Below are 19,057 nucleotides of genomic sequence, written 5' to 3' on the forward strand. Positions count from 1 at the left end.
TTGTCTAAACGCGAGTCCAATTTGATCAGAGCAAATACACAGTGCATGACAAACCTAGTATGACAAAATATTACACGCATTTCATTACAAAACACAAGTGAAGTCAAGTTTTAGTGGGGCGACCGAGTGCGTTTAAGTCTGGCGGATTGATATCACAACACTTCCCTGGACCAGGCGACGGACAACAAGGGACCGCTGTTGAAGGTTGCTTACGTTAGGTAGTCGTCGGCATGACAGATTGTCGTTTTAACTTTAGGCTGATATGATCGTGTAGTTAAAGTCCTTGTTGTATCCTTGTCTATGTTTATGGATTTCCCAGGATTTTACGCATCTGCAAAGTGACTTTCAGGTGAGGCTACGATAGTCCTAAACTACCGTTATATTAGAGTTTAATAAGTCGTGTAACACAAGTGGCAACCCGACGTTAAGTTTTTAACGGTGGCGTTATAACAATACACGTTTTTTCTTTTTTTAACTAGAGAATGTAGTAAATGATAAAAAATAATCAAACGTACAGCTAGCTATGTGTTTCTGGCAAGACGAAAACTCTACAGTCGAGGCCACATTGCACGTGGGATACTGGGAAAACGTTTGCTAGCGCTTTACTGAGGAACAACGGTCCTGCTGGTTTGTAATAGAAATACAAAACAAATCTAGGATTAGATTAATCCTACATAGAGTTAAAAAGAAGTGTAGAATAAACTAAAACTACCTAAAATGTCATAAACCAAATTAAAAAATAGCTAAATGTTATCGTTAGGTATGAATACAATGTTGCCGCCTAGTAAATGTCTTTCCTCGGCTTGTAACGACATTTAAATGCTATTTAACATTTAAAGTTTGATTGTCTAATGTGGATTTGACTGTGCCTTTCGCTGCTGACACTTGTGTTTCGTAATGTTCCCAGGTAACGTTGGAAAAATGCCATTGCACGGTAAGATTGTCGTGATTAAGCGGAGTGGAGGAGATGGGACTGAATTTCCTCTGACTGCAGCATGCTTATTTGGAAGGTTGGTAGAGTTGGCCTTTGTTTACCTTCTGTTTTAATCCCACTTACAGTAGTGTTCATGCATGTAAGACATCCTCGTGTACTACAGAAAACGCATACACTTCATCAATGTTTCTCATGTTGCGATTGTGATGGGCTATAAAAACTTTACTGTTAAGCTGCTGAAGTGAAGAAACTATGTTTGTTCTCAAATACAGTAGACTTTACATTGTTAGATCAAAGCTCTCAAGCAAATCCACATCAGTTTTGCACCATCTGACCGGAGGAGATAGAGCTGGTCACCTACTGATCGGAAGGTTGGTGGTTCGATCCCTGGCTCCTCCAGTCTGCATGTCAAGTATCCTTGGGCAAGATACTAACCCGAACTTGCTCTCCGATGCATCCATCGGAGTATGAATGTCGTTAGAAAGCACTATGTATAGATAAAGTGCTTGTGAGAATGGGTATGATTGGGTGAATGAGGCATGTTGTATAGAGTGCTTTGAGTACTCCGTGAGAGTAGAAAAGCGCTATATAAGAATCAGTCTTTCTTCATGAGCCTTTAAAGATCAGCTCCCAGTTGCATGTAAATATGAAGAGGTTCCACTTATCATGCAGCTGAATGCCTTCTGCTTGTGACCTTACAGGAAGCCTGACTGTGATATTCGTATTCAGCTTCCTCAAGTCTCCAAGGAGCACTGCCGGATTGACTTGAATGAGAATAAAGAGGTAAGAAAATACAAGGAGCGCGACTGCTTTAATGGCCTTAGTTTGCCGATATTTAAAAAATGATTGCTGTGGGGAATGTTTGCTTAGATGCTGTGTAATCATGTAGTTGTGCTTCTGCTTTGAAATGTTTTCATTGTTCATGTGGTGTTTCTCTCTCGCTCTGTCTTTCTGCCAGGTCATTTTGACCAATTTAAGCTCAGCAAATCCAACGCGTGTCAATGGCGAGGTTTTGCAGCAGTCTGAGCGCTTGAAGCATGGAGATGTTATAACCATTATCGACCGTTCTTTCAGGTGAGTGTGGTGTGAAAGAAACATTTTAACAACCTTTTTTCATAAGCTGTTAGACAAACGCTGAGGTAAAGGGCATTCAAGTTGCGTTTAGCAGAGTGTGTTGTTGGAACAGAAGTCTAATCTCTGAAATGCAACCTGCAAAAAGTCAAGGATGTGAGGAACCCGCTAAAACCGAATGTAATGCTTAAGCTCAACAATACCACGTAATATAAAATCTGTGTTGGCCGTTTCAGTTAACATGATATTGGTTTGTTGGTTATTATTGCTAAATGCAAATTCAGGTGAGTAGCACTGGAGTTAATTTATTGTTTTTCATGTAGAGATAAAAATGAGATAATTTATCTTGTAGAAAAGTGGTGGGTAATTGGAATCTTCTGATGTGTTTAACATATTTTAAGAGCTCATAGATTATACTGCTTGCAGTGGAAATTAAACAGTCCTGTACTTAGTGTCTCCATGTTAGCATTGTCATGGTCACCCTAAAGGGCGTCTTCTATGTCTTTGCTTTTGATTATTTCAGGTTTGAGTATCCTCCGGCACCAACGCCAAAGAAGAGGTCTGCCATCGGAGGCAAACCTGAAACCCTCAAGGTAATTTTATTTATTTATTTTCCTTTTAAACCACTCTGAATATTTCAGCCTTCCACAACTCTCTTTAAAAAAGTTATTACCTTTCTAATAAATTGGATTGTTTTACTAATGGGGGTGTCTTATTCTTAGGTTCTTCAAGACCAGCAAGTGGGTGACACCCCTATTGTGGAAAAAGGAGAAAAGAGATTCTCTGAAGTGTCATCAGGTGTGATTTCTATTTAGAAACAGTCATTTTTAGCAATGTAGCCAAGTGAAGCAGTGTACACTCACTAAATATGTCTGAAAATAAGCAGACCCATGTAACCAAAGCTGTAAATGGTCTTGCAGAACAAGCAGCTAAACAGCCACTGACTGATTTGTTTTATTATTTTTTTAAGATACTTGTCTTAAAGATGGAGCCAGCCATGACAATATTCAGCGTTCCCTGGAGAAAACCGGAGAGTTGGAGTCCAAGGCAGATGATAGCCTGCTACAAGGCAAGAGCAACTCCCCCTTCAGCGACCTGTATCAAATGATCAAAAAATCTCTGGATGTCAAGACCCCTCGGAAATCTTGTGCCAGTCAGCTTGCAACGCCTTCCTCAAAGGTCGCCTCTCCAAAACCCAATTCGGTCAGAAAAGGTAGTGCCATTTTCACTGAGAGAAAAAGCACTCCTAAGAAAAGTGAAGTTCTAGCTGGACCTGGAAGTACAAACGGGGGAACCCCAGCGTCTGTGAGGAAGCAAGCGAAGGTTCCAGCTGCTGAGACGGCTCAACCCACAGCAGAAAAGGCTGAAAATGGCAGCGTGATTGAAACGGCTTCACCTCGGAAAAGAAACGGCGCAACTCCTCAGAAGTTTACTGTAAATGAGGTTATTGAGCAAATTACAGCTGAAACACCCAAGTCGCCTGCGAGGAGGAGGAGTAAGGAAATGTCACCTGGCAAAACTCCAGTGACCAAGAACCAAGAAGAAAAAACAAAGGCATCACCCAGGAATTCAGCTGGAAAAGGTTTTACTGCTCAAAATTGAATTATAATATTTCTGGGTGTGGCTGTATAATTGATATTGTACACTTCTGGTAGCTTGATACTAATGTACGAGCATATTTTGTTTTCATAGGAAAAGAAGTGTCCAAAAAACGCAAGAGTGGAGAACTCGGAGAAGACGTGCCCAAACAGCAAGCGAAGAGGAAACGCGTTTCCTTTGGAGGTTACCTGAGCCCAGAGCTGTTTGACAAACGGTTGCCTCCTGACTCTCCATTACGCAAGGGGGCTACCCCACGGAGGAGCTTGTCTCTCTTGAGACCCAAGCAGTCACTGCTTAGACGAGCATCCGTCATCGGCTTGCTAAAAGTAAGAATGGGCAGTTTAAAGTGACAGTATTCTTGGAATGTTATACACTTATTTAAAACATATATTGTTTTCCATAGGAGGGCAGCCCACGCGCAAAAAGTCCTGCAAAAACAAAAACACCATCACCTAAGAAATCACCGAGCAAGAAAATGGCTTCTCCTAAGACTCCAACTTCTGGGAAGAAGTCTCCCAAATCCAGATCACCATCACCCAAGGCAGCATCTCCCGCGAAGAAGTCGCCCAAGTCCAGGTCCCCGTCTCCCGCGAAGAAGTCGCCCAAGTCACCCAAGTCCAGGTCCCCGTCTCCCGCAAAGAAGTCGCCCAAGTCACCCAAGTCCAGGTCCCCGTCTCCCGCGAAGAAGTCCCCCAAGTCCAGGTCCCCGTCTCCCGCAAAGAAGTCGCCCAAGTCACCCAAGTCCAGGTCCCCGTCTCCCGCAAAGAAGTCGCCCAAGTCACCCAAGTCCAGGTCCCCGTCTCCCGCGAAGAAGTCGCCCAAGTCCAGGTCCCCGTCTCCCAAAGCAGCTTCTCCTGCCAATAAATCACCCAAATCCAGATCTGCTTCTCCTAAAGCAACCGTGAATAAATCGCCAAAATCCAAGAGCCCATCTCCTGCAAGAGGAAGATCTCCTTCTAAAGTGGAAACTCCTAAAACCAATGAACAGCAGAAAACTCAACGCAGGGCTTCAGCCCCAGGGCAGATTCCCCACGAGCAAGTTCCTGCTGGAAAAAGAAGGGCAACTGTGGGTTTGCCTGGTACTTCTCTGGAAAGTGTCCCTGCTGTCGTCCTTACACCAGCTAAAACTCCCACTAATTCAGGAGTTCAGACCCCCACAGTCAAGGGGCGATTTTCTGTGTCACAAATTAGTACACCCTCCCCAATAGCTGAAGCCGACAAGGTCACTGACCAGGTTCTTTTGCCCACCGTCACCCCTAAAACACACAAGGGAAGGAAAAGCACCTCGCAGAAGACTCCAGGTGCTGCGAAGAGTGCAGTAAAGATGCACAGAAGAAGTGGCATTTCAAGAGCATCTATAAAAGGTATGATAAGTGCTGAAATGTTTGATAGCTGGTTTCAACTCTTGGTTTTTGTTCCCAGCACTAGAAATCGGTCAGTTCCAGTCAGAATGAAGGTCATTAGTGGGAGTAGCTGAAAGCTACTTGTTTTACTCATTTTCTTTTTATCATCTTTAAAAATGTAAATTTTATTTAATCTTTCAAAGCTGTTTATAATTAGTTAATGCAGTTGTTGTAGAAAAAGAAATCTGATTATCTTGGCAACACGATGAGAATGAGAAGATTAAATTTGTGTGTTTTCTTTCTTTTTTCTCTCATGTCCATCCAGTCTCCAATCCCTGGGCGCACATTGTGAAATTTGGTCAACCTAAGGCTCAAGTTGTTGCTCCACTTAAAAAAACCATTGGCCAAAAGCCTAAGAAGAAAGCAGTGCCCAAACCACAGGTACAGAAACATATTGTACCAAGTACAGTTATGTTTTAAGTAGAATTTTTTTATTTCTTATGTTATGTGTCGAGATTGGGTAGTATTAAATTTTTAGGGCACATCATTAATGCATTAATTGCAGATGAATTTAACAACTATGTGTCTGTTGTTCTGAATCTTTATAATGATTTTTATCAAATCTACTTGTCTTTCCAAAACACCAATCAGACACCTGCCAGAAATCTGAAGGGCTACGTGAGCACTGGACATGCAGACTCGCCCGCCACCATTGTTGTGGGTAGAGCACACAGACAGACCGTTGTGCAGCCAACTGGTGCTGCACCAAGAGTGGTCACCAATGTTGCACTCTTCAAAAAGAACATGAAAATGGATGAAGACTTGACTGGTAAGCACCTCTCCTTCATCCGCAGCAGGTGGGGAAACTTGTGGCCAATTTCAGTTTTGTGCCTTCTTACATTGTGCTGTTTGATTTCAGGTATTTCTGAAATGTTTAAAACTCCTGTAAACGAAAGGAAGCGGAAGTCTTTAATCGACGATAACAGCGTCACAAAGACACCAGCAGGAGGTCAGAGCGCATCTGTGATGGAGCCATCAGTGCTGAGCACACCAGAGGAACCAGGTAAGCTGTGTATTTGTGGTGTTTTGATTGGTAGTGAATCTTGAGTTCTGCATAGTCCAAATAAGCTGGCTGGGACATTAAATTGTTATAAAGGAAAACAAAAATATGACCTATTTACAGGTGAGATGATAGTATCTCCGCTGAGTGTTACATCTGCAGTAAAAGGCAGAAGATACAACAGCGAGGCAGTCCAACGCCTCCTTGATGAAGATCAAGACGCCACCTTCATCGGCCAGATTCAGTCAGAGTCAAGTGAACGGCAGAATGCAGATTTGCAGGCGTCCACTGTAACAACTCCCAAACTGAGGCCAGAATTACCAGATTCTCTGACCGGAGTTAAGAGGATCATGAAGACGCCAAAACAGAAGGCTGAGCCTGTTGAAGATTTGAGAGGGAAGCTGTTGAAAACTCCAAAACAGAAGCCTGAAAAACAGGAGTGCCTCACTGGAGTCAAGAGGATCATGAAGACTCCGAGACAGAAAGCCGAACCTTTAGAGGACATCAGAGGGAATCTTCTGAAGACTCCCAAACAGAAGCCTGAACAGCAAGAGTGTTTCACTGGAGTTAAGAGAATATTTAGAACTCCAAAGGAGAAGGCTGAACCGCATGAAGACCTTCAAGGGAAGATTCTGAAGACCCCCGAAGTCCCAGAAGCTGGTGATGCCAGTTTGGGTGGTGGTAAGGAGCTTCTGCAGATGCCAGCACAGTTGCAAGAATCTGACGCAAAAGGCATGAAAACTCCAAAAACGAAGAGCTCTCCAGTGGTTCACCTCACCGGAATCAAGAGAGTGATGAAGACACCCGTGGAGAAAGGTGCTCCTGTCGAAGATATGGTTGGCGTGAAGAGGCTCATGAGAAATCCCAGACAGAAAGGCGAACCTGTTGAGGCGAATTTCGGGCTCAAGAGACTCATGAAGTCGCCAAGGCTGAGGGGTAATGGTCCAGTGGAGGACTTCGAGGGACTTCAAGAACTTATGGAGGAGCCACTGACTGAGCCCACAGTACAACCAGAGGCAAAGGAGGTAATGCATTCAGTATTCATACAAAATACATGCCCCCCAAAAAAGGGGCAAAACACTAAAAAGACTGTTTGGTTGATCATTTCACTCTAAAATTAAGTCTGAACATCTGTCTGTTACTGAGTTAACTCTTAGAAATGCCATTGCCTCTAATCCCTGGTTTTAGAAAGTTGTTTGGTGTGCATGGTTTACAGTTTTCTAACAAGACCAAATTGTCCAAATTGGTTTTGTTCTATTTTTAGCAGGGTGAAGCTCAGATGTCTCTCGACAGCAGTGGAAACGTGGTAAAAGGTGGGTTAGGTTAACTAAAACCGTTAAATGTGTGTTCTTGGGAGCGTGGACTTGAAAAGGGTTTGATCGGTGTGACTTTCTTTTGTAATGTTGTCAAAACATATCAGCCTCCACACAGATTCAGCGTTAAACTGTTTCTTTCCCCCCCCCTCTCTCTCTCCCTCCTTTTGGATGATGATAATAATAAAACATCAGATGCCATGGAAACGGTCTCTCAGGCAGATGCAGTACTTCTTGAAGAAGCTGAGGTGAAAACTGCTGTGAATGCAGATCCTGCCCATGAGAAGAAATCTGTACGAGGCAGAAGGGCAAAAACGGTGGAATCTAAAGCAGCTCAGGATAAACAGGAAGAGCCTGTAATCCCTACTCCATCCAGAGGAAGAAGAGGAAAGAAAACTGAAGCTACAGCACCACCTGCTGTTAGACAGACGACGGGAGGCAGAAATGCGAAGACAGCTGAAAGCGTGGATGTTGAGCTGTCAGCAGAAGAGAATCACCTTCCTTCTCCCAAAGTTGCTCCTAAGCCGAAAAGGGGTAGAATTGCACAGCAGTCTTCTGATGAGCCTGAAGTTGCTGCTGAAGCTGAGCGTGTTCAGAGCCAGCCACTTGATGTTGAGGAGAAAGCAAATGAAAGTGCTGTGCCCAAGCGAGGAAGAAGAGCTAAGCAACCCAAAAAGTCACAGCAACGAAATGCAACTGAGGATGTTCCCCAGGATACACCCGGTATAACACTCTAGATTATTTAGTGCCTTCTCTTAGGAAGTATAACTAATAACTGAACATGTTGCATTGTTATTTCATTTTTATCATATTTATGTATAATTTTCTCCCCTTTGTTTTATCTTGCTCTTGTTTAAAATTAGATGCAAATGTAGCCTGCAGTGACCAGCCTGAGGTGTTGCCAGGCGGAGCTGATGAAAACAAACCTGATGCCATGGAAACTGTTGTCCAAGCACCTCAAGCTGAAAGCTTACTTCACGTGCAGACACCAGCTTCAGTTCAGAAGAAATCTGTCCGAGGCAGAAGAGCAAAACAGGCCGAATCTGAAGAACTTGAAGATAAAAAAGAGGCAGCTGAAATTGCTGAAGATCCCATTGTACCTACTCCAGCGAGAGGAGAAAGAAGAGGGAAGAAAATGGAAGCTGCAGCGCCACCTGCAGCTAGACACACAAAAAGAGGCAGAAATGCAAAGTCTCAGGAGAGCACCTCTGAGACCTCCGCTGATGCCAGTGCCCAAGCGTCTCTGATAAACACCAGTCTGTCTGCACTCCAGACAGAAGAAGCTGTTGTTAAGCCAGTCAGAGGGAGGAGAGCAAAACAAACACCTGTTAAGCCTGAAACGGTTGAAACAGCAAGTGGGGAACAGAGCCAAGTGGAAAACTCTGAGCCTCAGAAGCCCACTCTTCCCACTGCTGGAAAACCACGAAGAGGGAGAAAGGCAAGACAGGATACCGCTGAACAGAATGAGGTGACAGAAGAGGTGGTCGAGCAGGCAGCAGTGGAGACGAATGAGCAGTGTCAGCCTGAAGCCAGAGTAAAGAGGGGCAGAAATGCCAAACAGGATGAAGAAAAGATGAATGAGCCTGCTAAAAAAATAAAACTAACTAGAAAGTCTGAGCAGGCCCAAACGGAATTAACAGAAGCCCAAACTGTTGAAATGGTCATTTCAGAGACAACAGAACCAGCCCAGATAAGCGAACAGGCTAGTGTGGCCACGAAGCCCAGAAGAGGAGGGCGGAAAGCAAAACAAGACACAGAGAGTGTGGAATCCATTGAGGTCCAAGAGGTCCCTGTTCTCAGCACAGAAAATAAACCCAAACGAGGCAGGAGGGGAAAACCAGCTGAAACTAAAGCCACTGCCGAAAGTCCTGAACACAAGCCGAAGGCTGAGGAGGCGAAAAATGCTGAGCCACTTTCCTCGTCTATGAAAACTAGCAGGTCAAGGGGGGTGAGGGCTTCTGCTAAATGTGAGACTTCACAAGCCATTCCAGCCAAGAGAGCCCGCAGAGGTACAACGGTTTCTCCTGAGGAGGTCAGCACAGAATCCACAGTTTTGGTTTCCGAGCCTGCTCCCACGTCAGTGGAACCAGCAAGAAAGGGAAGACGGGGAGCATTCAAGTCCACAACAAAACAGCCTACGACGACTACTGACCAGAAGAATCCTGAAGCTGTTGAGAGCAACGCAAAGATGCCCAAAAGATGCGTTAAGTGGAAATCACACTTGGAAGTCTTTGAGATTCCAAAGGCGACACCTGTAAAAGCAGCGCGAGGTAGGAAGTCTAAAGCTGCAGACCAAATCAACAGTGAAAGCAAAAATGTGTCAAATGATGCCAACAAAACTGAAGAGGAGGATCTCTCAGATAAAACTGTTGACAGTAGACCTGTTAAGAGAGTCGGGCGAGGGGCGAAGACTGCTGCCAAAGTGGAACCTGCAAACAACCCAGAGAAAAACGTTGAAGCCAAAACGCAGCCTAAAACCCGCAGAGGAAGATCAGCAAACAAATAGATGTATTTGTACACATCAGTACCTTTTTAACGATAATCTATTTTTGTACTTGTGGCTTTTTTTTTTCTCCATCCTTTTTTTTTTTTTTTTTTAGATTGTAATGCTTTGCAGTCCATAGTGAAAAAGCTTTGCCTGAGTTCAGCAGGGAATCTTTGTTTTTAATCATTTGGTGTCAAGCTGTATTATTCTTCACTGATTCTGCAAATACTTTATGGTTCAAAAAATTGGTTATTAAATTTTTTTTCTACATTGGAAAATGTGTGGAAATTTGTTTTTATTTTATTAAAAAATGTTTAAATCACAATTTTTGAATGCATCTGCATATTGGGTTCAGCTGGTAAATAGATGATCAGGTTAGAAGTAAACAGTTTATAACTCAAATAGTTATTAGTGTAATAGAATTAGTGATAAAGAAAAAAATAGTATGTTTAGCCTGTTATCATAGTGGGCTTTGTGACAATGTTTTAATTAAATGTGTCCTGAGACCTCTGCTGTAACTACCTCAGAGGTTGTAATTTAAGCTCTATTCTGCAGTAGGTTGACAGTTTACCTTAAGTGAAAGGCTTAAAGGTTTCAAGCTGAAATAAATTAGCTTAAAAATGATGCATTTTATAATTCTACTTTAGAGACCTCAAGTCTCTAAAGTTTAAACAAATTTAAAAATATTTATTTTTTAAATTAATGTTAGCGCTTCTCTATGGCCTCAATGCCACCCCTTTATAAATAAACTTCCATAGACTATTCCTGCTACAGTGAGTGCTCTAGTTCAAAAGCTAAGAGGAACTTTATGATTAAAAACATGGGAGCAACCCGGACGGAGTTTGGTGACGGACTGAAAGCAAACGCGGAGTCGACGCTGGAGGGAGATTTGAGAGGCGCGTGGAAGGTTGTTGGCCTCAAACTTGGCTAGCGACTTTTGTGCTTCCTGCGTTTGTCGTTATAACTTATTCTTTACATCATGTCAGAGGACATTGACATAAAAACAACGCCGAGAGGGTTTCAGTGTACCCTGTGCAACGTCAATTTACCGAACTGTAAGTAACGGAAGCTAACTCAACCATATACGAGTCTGTTGAAGTGCTGTGAATGTTTCTTTAATTTACAGATAACTAATAAAACTGCGGCTACAGTTTGAACGTTGCAGTCATTTCCGTCATAAGTTTAATGAGTGTTACCGCAATTGGCAAATTACACATACATTACTAAGTTATGTCTGCTTTATTTTCCGTAGCTTTAACGTTTAACATCACTCAGAAAATTCGTAATTTTTTCTACAACACTGTGCAAAAGTCTTGATCCGAAGGATTATAGTTTCCTTCCAAGCAGCCAGACTTTCTTGCCATGTTGTAAAGTGTTGTTGAGCACTGGCTCTCCAGCCTCAGGGTTTTGTTTGTTTTGTTTTGACATGGACTGTTTTTCACTCATTTACAGTCCAGTCATTTTACCTGACCATATTCAGAGTAATCTTTTGGTTGTTAAGCCGGTTAACGCATACCTTTGGCTCATTCAAAAATAAAAAAAATAAACCATCTTTAAATTGTATATTTGGGCATTTTGTTACTAGCAGCATGCTGCAAAAACATATATTTTGTTCCCATTTCTTTAGTTGAGTCTATGAAAACTGCCAAAGATAACACAATTTAAAAGGCACAAAATAATAAACAAGATGATTCTTAAAAAGCTATTAACCAGCACAGTGTGTCCTTAAAGAAATGTCAGGCTTAAAAAAAACACCCACTTATCTGTAGCAAATGTTCAGTGTCTCAAAGTAAAAAAAAATAAAATAAAAATCCAGCAAACACTTGGCACAGGACCTGAGAGATGCATCTGCCCCGTTCCAGAGCCCGTACCTGAACTTTATTGAAGCGTTATTTTTGTCCTGCAGCGGCAAGTTTGGATCAGCATCTGAAAGGGAAGAAGCATCAGACACTGAGTGGCGTGCGGGCCACTAGGAAGACCCAGGAAGACCACAGCGTGTTCGTTGGTGGCATCAATCCTGATATCTCCCAAACTGACTTAGCGGAGTATTTTCAGCAGTTTGGATCAGTCGCAGATGTCATCATTGACAAAGACAAGGTCAGACAACTATACGCAATCCAGATGTGCACAGTCTTAAAGCAACCCCAAATCACTGCATTTCTATTAAAGCATGACTTTATCCCTTTGCGCTCACAGGGTGTGTATGCCATCGTGCAATTCAGCGAGACAGACAGCATCCAAGCAGCTCTGTCCTGTATTGAGCATAAGCTGAAAGGCCTGAAGCTGCGCGTCAAACCTCGGGAAAAGAAGAATTTCAAGTTGATTCCCAAGAAGAAGAACGATCCCAAGAACCTCCAACAAGTTCTTGACCGCCTTAAACCCGACTTGTCTCAGTTGGTGTCTGTAAGCATCCTCTTTTAAACTTTGCTAAAATGTGTGTGTCTTTAAAAAATGACAAATACACTTGTTTGGTGCTTGTGGAGCCCTGAAACTCTTGACTCTGCTAATAGACAAGTTTAGTGTAATCTAAAATATGCAGCTTTGAGAATAGACTAGACGAGCTTATAACATATATGTTTGTTAACAAAGGGACTACGGTGTTGCCCTTTGTTCCCCTCTAGGTGAACGCCCAGATGCAGCATGTTGTTGAGCAATTTCAGCTGGGAGAAAATGAAAAGAATGCCCGAAGCTTGCTGGTTCAACTCATGCAGGAGATTTTTGTAGAGTTTTTCCCAGGTGATCTTTGTAAATACCCGTACACAGGTCTTGCATGCATATTGGTGAGGGGAAAAGAGCAGAAGGAAATGTTTTTCTAACTTTTGTGGCCATATTTGTGGTTTGCAGACAGCCAGATTCTCCCATTTGGTTCATCTGTCAACACGTTTGGCATCCATTCATGTGACCTGGACCTGTTCTTAGACCTAGAACACACCAAGGTGTTCCAGGCTCATGCCAAGTCAACCACAGAACAGGTTCGATGCGCACATTTGGTCACATAATATCACACATGTAGCTCGATAAAGAAGACGCCTTTAGTGAGATTCCCTCTTTCTTCAGCCAGGGGAAGGCGTGTCAGACGATGGGCGGTCTGAGGACTCTATACTGTCTGATATCGACCTGTCCACAGCCACTCCAGCTGAGGTTCTCGACCTCGTGGCGATGATCCTGAAACGCTGCGTCCCCAGCGTGCATAAAGTCCACGTGGTCAGCAGCGCTCGTCTCCCCGTTGTCAAATTCCATCACCGTGAGCTTAACCTGCAGGGGGACATCACCATTAATAACAGGTTGGTGAGCGAATGCAATATTGTGCAGCATCTGCTGTCTTCAGCTCTGTTTTTATTTTATCTGTGAGCGTAACAGCTGTTTTTCCTCACTAGACTAGCAGTAAGAAACACCCGCTTCCTCCAGCTGTGCTCAGGGATTGATGAAAGGCTGAGGCCTCTTGTGTACACGATCCGGTACTGGGCCAAGCAGAAGCAGCTTGCCGGTAAGACGCAGCAACTTAAAACAAGATCATTGAAACGGATGCCCGTGTTTCAGTTTCCTCTGTATTTTAGGTGGTTATTTCATTTTCTGGTCAACAGATGTCAGTAGAACTTCACTGCCTCATATCACTAATGTGAGAAGAGTGATTTTACAATTTTATTACCTTGTTATGATGAAATAAGACGACACAAACAGCTTTTTTTCTTGTATTGCCAGTGTCGACTCATATTAAAATCTTAATGAATGTTGCTCACTGACACTACTAATTGCCTTTCTGGTGATTACCTTTACTCTTGAGCCATGGTTCCTCTATTCCAGTTGTCACAGCAGCACAACAGTTATTCGGGTTTATTAGTGAACTGTAATGACGTTATGGCTGCGTGAGTCACCGTCAGTCCAAGTGCATAAACAAACAGGTGACAAAACCGCCCAAAAAACTTGTGGCTGTGTTCTGATTCGTTTCTTCTTCTTAGTAATACTGTCACATTGTGGTGTGTAGGTAATCCCAGTGGTGCCGGTCCCCTTCTGAACAACTACGCTCTCACGCTGCTGATCATCTTCTTCTTGCAAAACTGTGAGCCTGCTGTCCTCCCTACAGTGGATCAGCTCAAAGACTTGGCCTGTAAGTGCTGCATCGCTTCTACACTTCACACAAGGACATTTTTGTATACTTAACCAACTAAATACAGTACTGTGCAAAAGTTTTGAGCCACCCCTCATTTCTTTATAGTTTGCTTCCAAGGAGCCAGACTTGCTAATCATTTTTAAAGTGGTTTTGAGCAATAGTTCTCTGGGCTTTCTTAAGGTCTTTCAAAGCTCTTCCTTGGGCATTGGCTGCTTTTTTAAATCCTCTTCAATCCAGTTGTTGTGCCTGACAAATATCAGAGGAATGTTTCTTTGTTTGTTAAGTCACTTAGAACTGAGCTGTGAGTCATCCAAGGATAAAAAAGGCACCTAATTCAAAGAAAGAACCTGTGTTGTGTCTACACATAACAAGCAACTAAGCAATTTTTAAATTTAGGCACTTTGTTACTAGCAGCCTGTCACAAAAACACATAATCTGTTCTCTTTTTATTTAGTTGAATCTATGAAAATGCCAAAGATAACACTGTTTAATAGGAACAAAAGTGCACAAAATATTAATTTTAAAGCCTGTCTTATCTCTGCACCGGGTTTGCTTAGAAAATGAGCAGACTGGACGGGGGGCAAAAGAAGAAGTGGAAGGCCTAAAAAACTATCTATAGCAGATGAACAGTTTCTGAAGTCGTTAAGAAAAAATCCAGCAAAGTTCTGACACAGGATGTGAGAGATGCACCTGACCAGTTAATCCACCTACTGTTCACTGAAGCCTCGTGAGAAATGGTCTCAGTAGAACGGTGGCTGTCAGGAAGCCATTATTAAGAAGGAGGCACAGGGAGAAAGAACTGGGCTGAAAACCAGTGGCAATGGGTCTGATGGAGTGATGAATCCAAATTAAAAATTTTGGTTAATATCATCATTAATATGTACGGAGGTTGGTAGAGGTAGAACAGTGAGTATTTAGTGATCGTCAGAGGTGGCCAGTTAATTTACCCAAGGGTCCACATGAGGTGCTTTTGTGGCTGCACCAATAAGCTGAACTCAGTTCTGCTCAGTGTTAATTTTATGTGATTTTCTGGGAAATCACAAAGCTGGTCCTGACGGCTGCATACCTAGATTTGTACAGCTCAGTGAAAAAGGCTTTTTTTGCAGCTTTGCTAACAAAGCTTTAGATATCTGTTCTGCTCATTCAAGTTCTTATATTTCTTTCTTCAAACTGTAGTAACTAAACAGCAATCTGCTTTCCCCAAGCTGAACACGCGGCTTTACCTCTGACTTAAGTAAAAAAAACTACTTGTCTTTTTCTCAGTCTATTTTTGTTTTGTTTTTTGTAGCTAATAGACATTTTTTGGGACTAGCAAACGCACCTCGTAAATGTTAGTTCCAAGGTATTTACAGTGAATGTCCTTCAAGAAGCTTGGAGAACGATTCCTGAAGAATGCTTCAGGAAGAGAAAAAATATATTCTCATGTATATATTTCCATTTTGATGTTTTGGGGGTTTTTGTCCTAGAGAGAGTCAAACTGTTCGTGGCTCCTTCAGCGGCTCACGACCCCTTAAGATTTCTTTTTGTACCAAAACACAGGTTAAGAACATTGAGACAATCTTTGACAAAAATTTGAAATTTGACAAAGGAATAGATCAAGAGCTCAGAAACAAAATCCTTCTGATCTGGAAAGGATTATGCATGTCTTTGTTACATATAAACTGGACTACTGTAATGAACTGTATGCTAAAGTTAGTCAATCATCTCTTGCCTGTTTACTATTAGTCCAAAACGCTGCAGCTGCTGATTACTGAGTTGGACGAAAAAGCGAGATCACGTTCCTCCAGCGTTGGCAGCTTTGGTTCTGGTGCATTACAGAGTCCAGTATAAAGTGGCACAGTTTGTTGTCTCTTGTGTTGGATACGCTCCCTGGAGATCTTTAAGGTTTGCTTCTCAATCACTCTGTGGTTGAAGCTTATTTCCAGAGAAGCTGCTGTTGCACCAAAAATTATGGGATGACCTCCCAAATGACCTCAGACAAATATGTGGCTGTTTTTAAATCTAAAATAAAGACACAGCTTTTCTGTTATGCTTTTGGAAACTTTGCCGGACCTCTGTTTGGATGATTGATTACTGTTTGGTTTTTCATGTAAACCCTGTGAATGCGTGTCTGTTTATTCGATTTTATCTTAGTGTAAAGCACTTTGGTTTCAAATATGCTATATAAATAAATTTTTCTTCCTTAAACTACTGTTTAGTTTGAATTCCCTTAACTCTCATCACTTGCACTGAGGAACAAATCTGTGTGTATGAGCACAGAGAGTTACCTGACCCTACTTTTACAATTAACTGTTTAATTTAAAGAAAAACTTAAATAAAAAACAAAATACTTCTTAATATATTTTGTCTTGCAGACAGACTAAAATGACCGTTTCTATTAAAGGTAACTTAGATAATGTATGCTGTGACTTTAGCTTATGTATTAACTGTTTAACCTGTGTTAATAATTATTAACTTGATTGCAGGTGAGGAGGAAGAGTGTGTGATTGAAGGCTGGAACTGCACCTTCCCCAGTCAGCCAATTGCTGTTCCCCCCAGCAAGAACACTCAGCAGCTCTGTAAGTTAAAGTTAAAATGTAAAGAAAGAAATGTGTTAGTCAGAGATTTCCTCGCTCTAAACAAATCGTTTCTCTGTCCAGGTACCCTGCTGGCTGGCTTCTTCTCCTTTTATGCCAAGTTTGATTTTGCAAGTAGTGTTATATCTGTTAGGGAAGGCCGTTCATTTCCAATCACAGATTTCCTCAGTCAGAATAAAGAGGATGATGCTTTGCAAGAGGACCAGTCCACCAAGGCCCATCAGCAACGTCCCAAACTTGGCCCCCTAAACCTCTTAGACCCCTTTGAGCTTTCCCACAATGTAGCGGGAAACCTGAATGAACGCTGTCAGCGCAGCTTTCAGAGGGAGTGCCAAGAGGCTGAGAAGTACTGCCGCAGCCTGCAGTATCAGCGAAAATCTACCAAGGGGAAACCGTGGGGCCTGGTGCGCTTATTTAGCCCACATGGGGAAGCGACACCGTGCAAAACAGAGCAGCTGACCATCAGTATCCCGTTCAAGTCGGCCTCGCTCCCAGAACGACTGCGCAACGAACTGCACGCAGCGGGAGACGGTTTCCGGCTGCTGTGGTTTCAGAGAGTTTGCTCTGCTGTAGAGGAAGTACTGAAAAACATTCTCAAGTGTCACCTCGCTCCTTCTAAAGATGCTGTATTTGGCGAGGACTCGTCCATTTCTGCTGAGGAAATGGAAACTACACAAGCTTCTGTCACATCGTCACTCAGTGACAGCTTTGACGGTGCTGAAGCCCAAATCGAAGCCAGCCTTCTGGGTACAGTTGTTATCGGTGGCAAGAGGCCGCTGTCTTCTGGCAGTGATGCTTCGGTGTCGCCGCAAGGCAAAAAGCCAAGAATGGCGAGACGAGGGAAGCCTGAGCTCCTGGCGTGGATGTGCATGCAAAAACACGTAGTGTGGGCGGGCAGGAGGAAAGTGAAACGGGAGCTGATCAAAGATGCTGACTCGAGGCCAGAGGGCAGCTGCGTGGAGCTGGAGTCCCAGGTTACGGCTTTCATCATTGAAAAAGAGCCAGAGCTCAAGGAACCCCTGGAGTTTAATGTTCAGCCCCAGATGCTGGGAGGAACAGAAAGCACAAGGGCAGTGCTCAAGTTAGAGCCGAGCAGCGACAAGACAGGAGTGTTTCAAGACTTCTTTCATTTCCTGGAAGCTTTCTTACCCAAGATGGTAGAGACATTGTTAGAAAAAGAAGAGGCTAGTGCTTAAAAGGCAATATGTTTCCCTAAATGAAAGATTTTTTTTGTATTAGTTATGAAAAAAAGATGCAGTAAATGCTGCGTAAATGAATCATTAAAAAAAGGGACAAACAGCTGTCTATTATATGTTTTTAATGGTTTTTGTTCATACTGTACATTTGTACTTCTGAGTTCTTGAATATTTCACATTTGAGGTTCTGATTAGCCCATTTTTAAGTTTGACGTGACTTAGTTTTACTGTCTTATTTTCAAAGTCATTCTGTTTGGTTTAGACAGCTCCACATCTTGTTTTCAGCTGAATAAAGTCCTTTTGTAAAAACTCTTCCTGTCAACACTTTCTTTTACATAAAGAGTTGTAAAGTGTAACAAATTTGCAAAAATAGAGTTGTTTGTTTCACGGTTTTCCAGAACGAAGCCGTTGGGCGAAGCTTTCTTTTTTTCTGTTTCCCTCGTCGGCTCTGTGCTCATATGACTTAGACAGATGATAGTAATTATTCAGGCAGGCAGTCTTCTTTATTACAGCAGGACAAGGTGGAGCTGAGGGATGCACAGAGCTCCCATGTGCTGATTAACATCATTCATCTCACTTTTATGGGGAAATACAGATGGTCTGCTTGTGAGATAGGCCTATGGAGATAGCTGTGATGATAAAGAGCGTTGAGATGAGATAGTACATGTTAATCTGACGCTGGTTCACATTAATGACAGGATGTTTATTGTTGGCACATTATTACAGAGGAAACTGTAACGTATGACCCAGCTGGTCACGATTCACAGTGTATTTTGGGTCTGACTGCTATTTAAAAAAAGGAGACTTGTGGCAATGTGCAGTTTTGGTTTGATTTTTGGCCCATATTTCACAATCCTCCCCTCCTTCCTTTACATTTTGTAAGCAAAATAATGGAAATTGATTTATTAAAATGTGCAAACATCTGTGTTTCTGAGTAAATAAAGAAAAAACAGAGTAATTCTAATGAGGTCAAAAGTTAACATTTGGTGTTACCACCTTTATTCTTCAATGCATCCTGAACACTCTTACTTCTTGTCATATTTTTAAAAATTGTCTTCAGGATTAGTTCTCCAGGTGTCTTGAAGGACTTTCAAAGCTCTTCTTTGGATGTTGGCTGCCTTTTGTTCTCACTGCTTCAGTAATGTTAAGGCTCAGGCGCTGTGACAGGTCTTTGCTGATGTTTTTCTAATTCCAAAGGATATGACTTTCACATACTCGTCATCTGTTGCAGTTAGTTTTTATATATATCAACTTTCATGTTAACAGCTCTTTTGGAATCACCTTGCTGGAACAAAAATACTATTTCATGTCAGGTAAACTATCTTTGGGATTTGTCATAGATTTGACTAAAGACGTGTGTTTTTATGAC

General features: G+C 42.4%; 2 protein-coding genes across 3 annotated transcripts; both read left to right on the forward strand.

Moving 5' to 3' along the window:
* The first annotated feature begins 195 nt into the window (after positions 1-195).
* On the forward strand, positions 196-10,172 carry mki67 (marker of proliferation Ki-67). 2 transcript variants are annotated; one of them, XM_084938023.1, is made up of 16 exons: positions 196-349; positions 908-1,010; positions 1,636-1,717; positions 1,893-2,008; positions 2,529-2,598; positions 2,728-2,803; positions 2,976-3,587; positions 3,698-3,930; positions 4,008-4,968; positions 5,273-5,388; positions 5,599-5,776; positions 5,867-6,010; positions 6,131-7,032; positions 7,272-7,320; positions 7,516-8,043; positions 8,184-10,172. In XM_084938023.1, exons 2-16 carry the CDS (start codon positions 922-924, stop codon positions 9,824-9,826), a joined length of 5,799 nt encoding a protein of 1,932 aa, XP_084794149.1. In that variant the 5' UTR covers positions 196-349; positions 908-921; the 3' UTR covers positions 9,827-10,172. The 2 variants fall into 2 exon arrangements, with proteins under 2 accessions (XP_084794149.1, XP_084794150.1); XM_084938024.1 differs by having other exon boundaries at positions 7,275-7,320.
* A 486-nt stretch (positions 10,173-10,658) lies between these two features.
* On the forward strand, positions 10,659-18,000 carry tut1 (terminal uridylyl transferase 1, U6 snRNA-specific). The gene is made up of 10 exons (XM_084938025.1): positions 10,659-10,860; positions 11,712-11,902; positions 12,002-12,208; positions 12,427-12,541; positions 12,650-12,777; positions 12,863-13,089; positions 13,183-13,292; positions 13,791-13,913; positions 16,382-16,474; positions 16,556-18,000. Exons 1-10 carry the CDS (start codon positions 10,785-10,787, stop codon positions 17,686-17,688), a joined length of 2,403 nt encoding a protein of 800 aa, XP_084794151.1. The 5' UTR covers positions 10,659-10,784; the 3' UTR covers positions 17,689-18,000.
* Positions 18,001-19,057: the final 1,057 nt, after the last annotated feature.

Source organism: Perissodus microlepis, chromosome 8 (genome assembly GCF_051167445.1).
Source record: "Perissodus microlepis isolate ML-2025 ecotype Zambia chromosome 8, ASM5116744v1, whole genome shotgun sequence".
Classification (NCBI taxonomy): Eukaryota; Metazoa; Chordata; class Actinopteri; order Cichliformes; family Cichlidae; genus Perissodus; species Perissodus microlepis.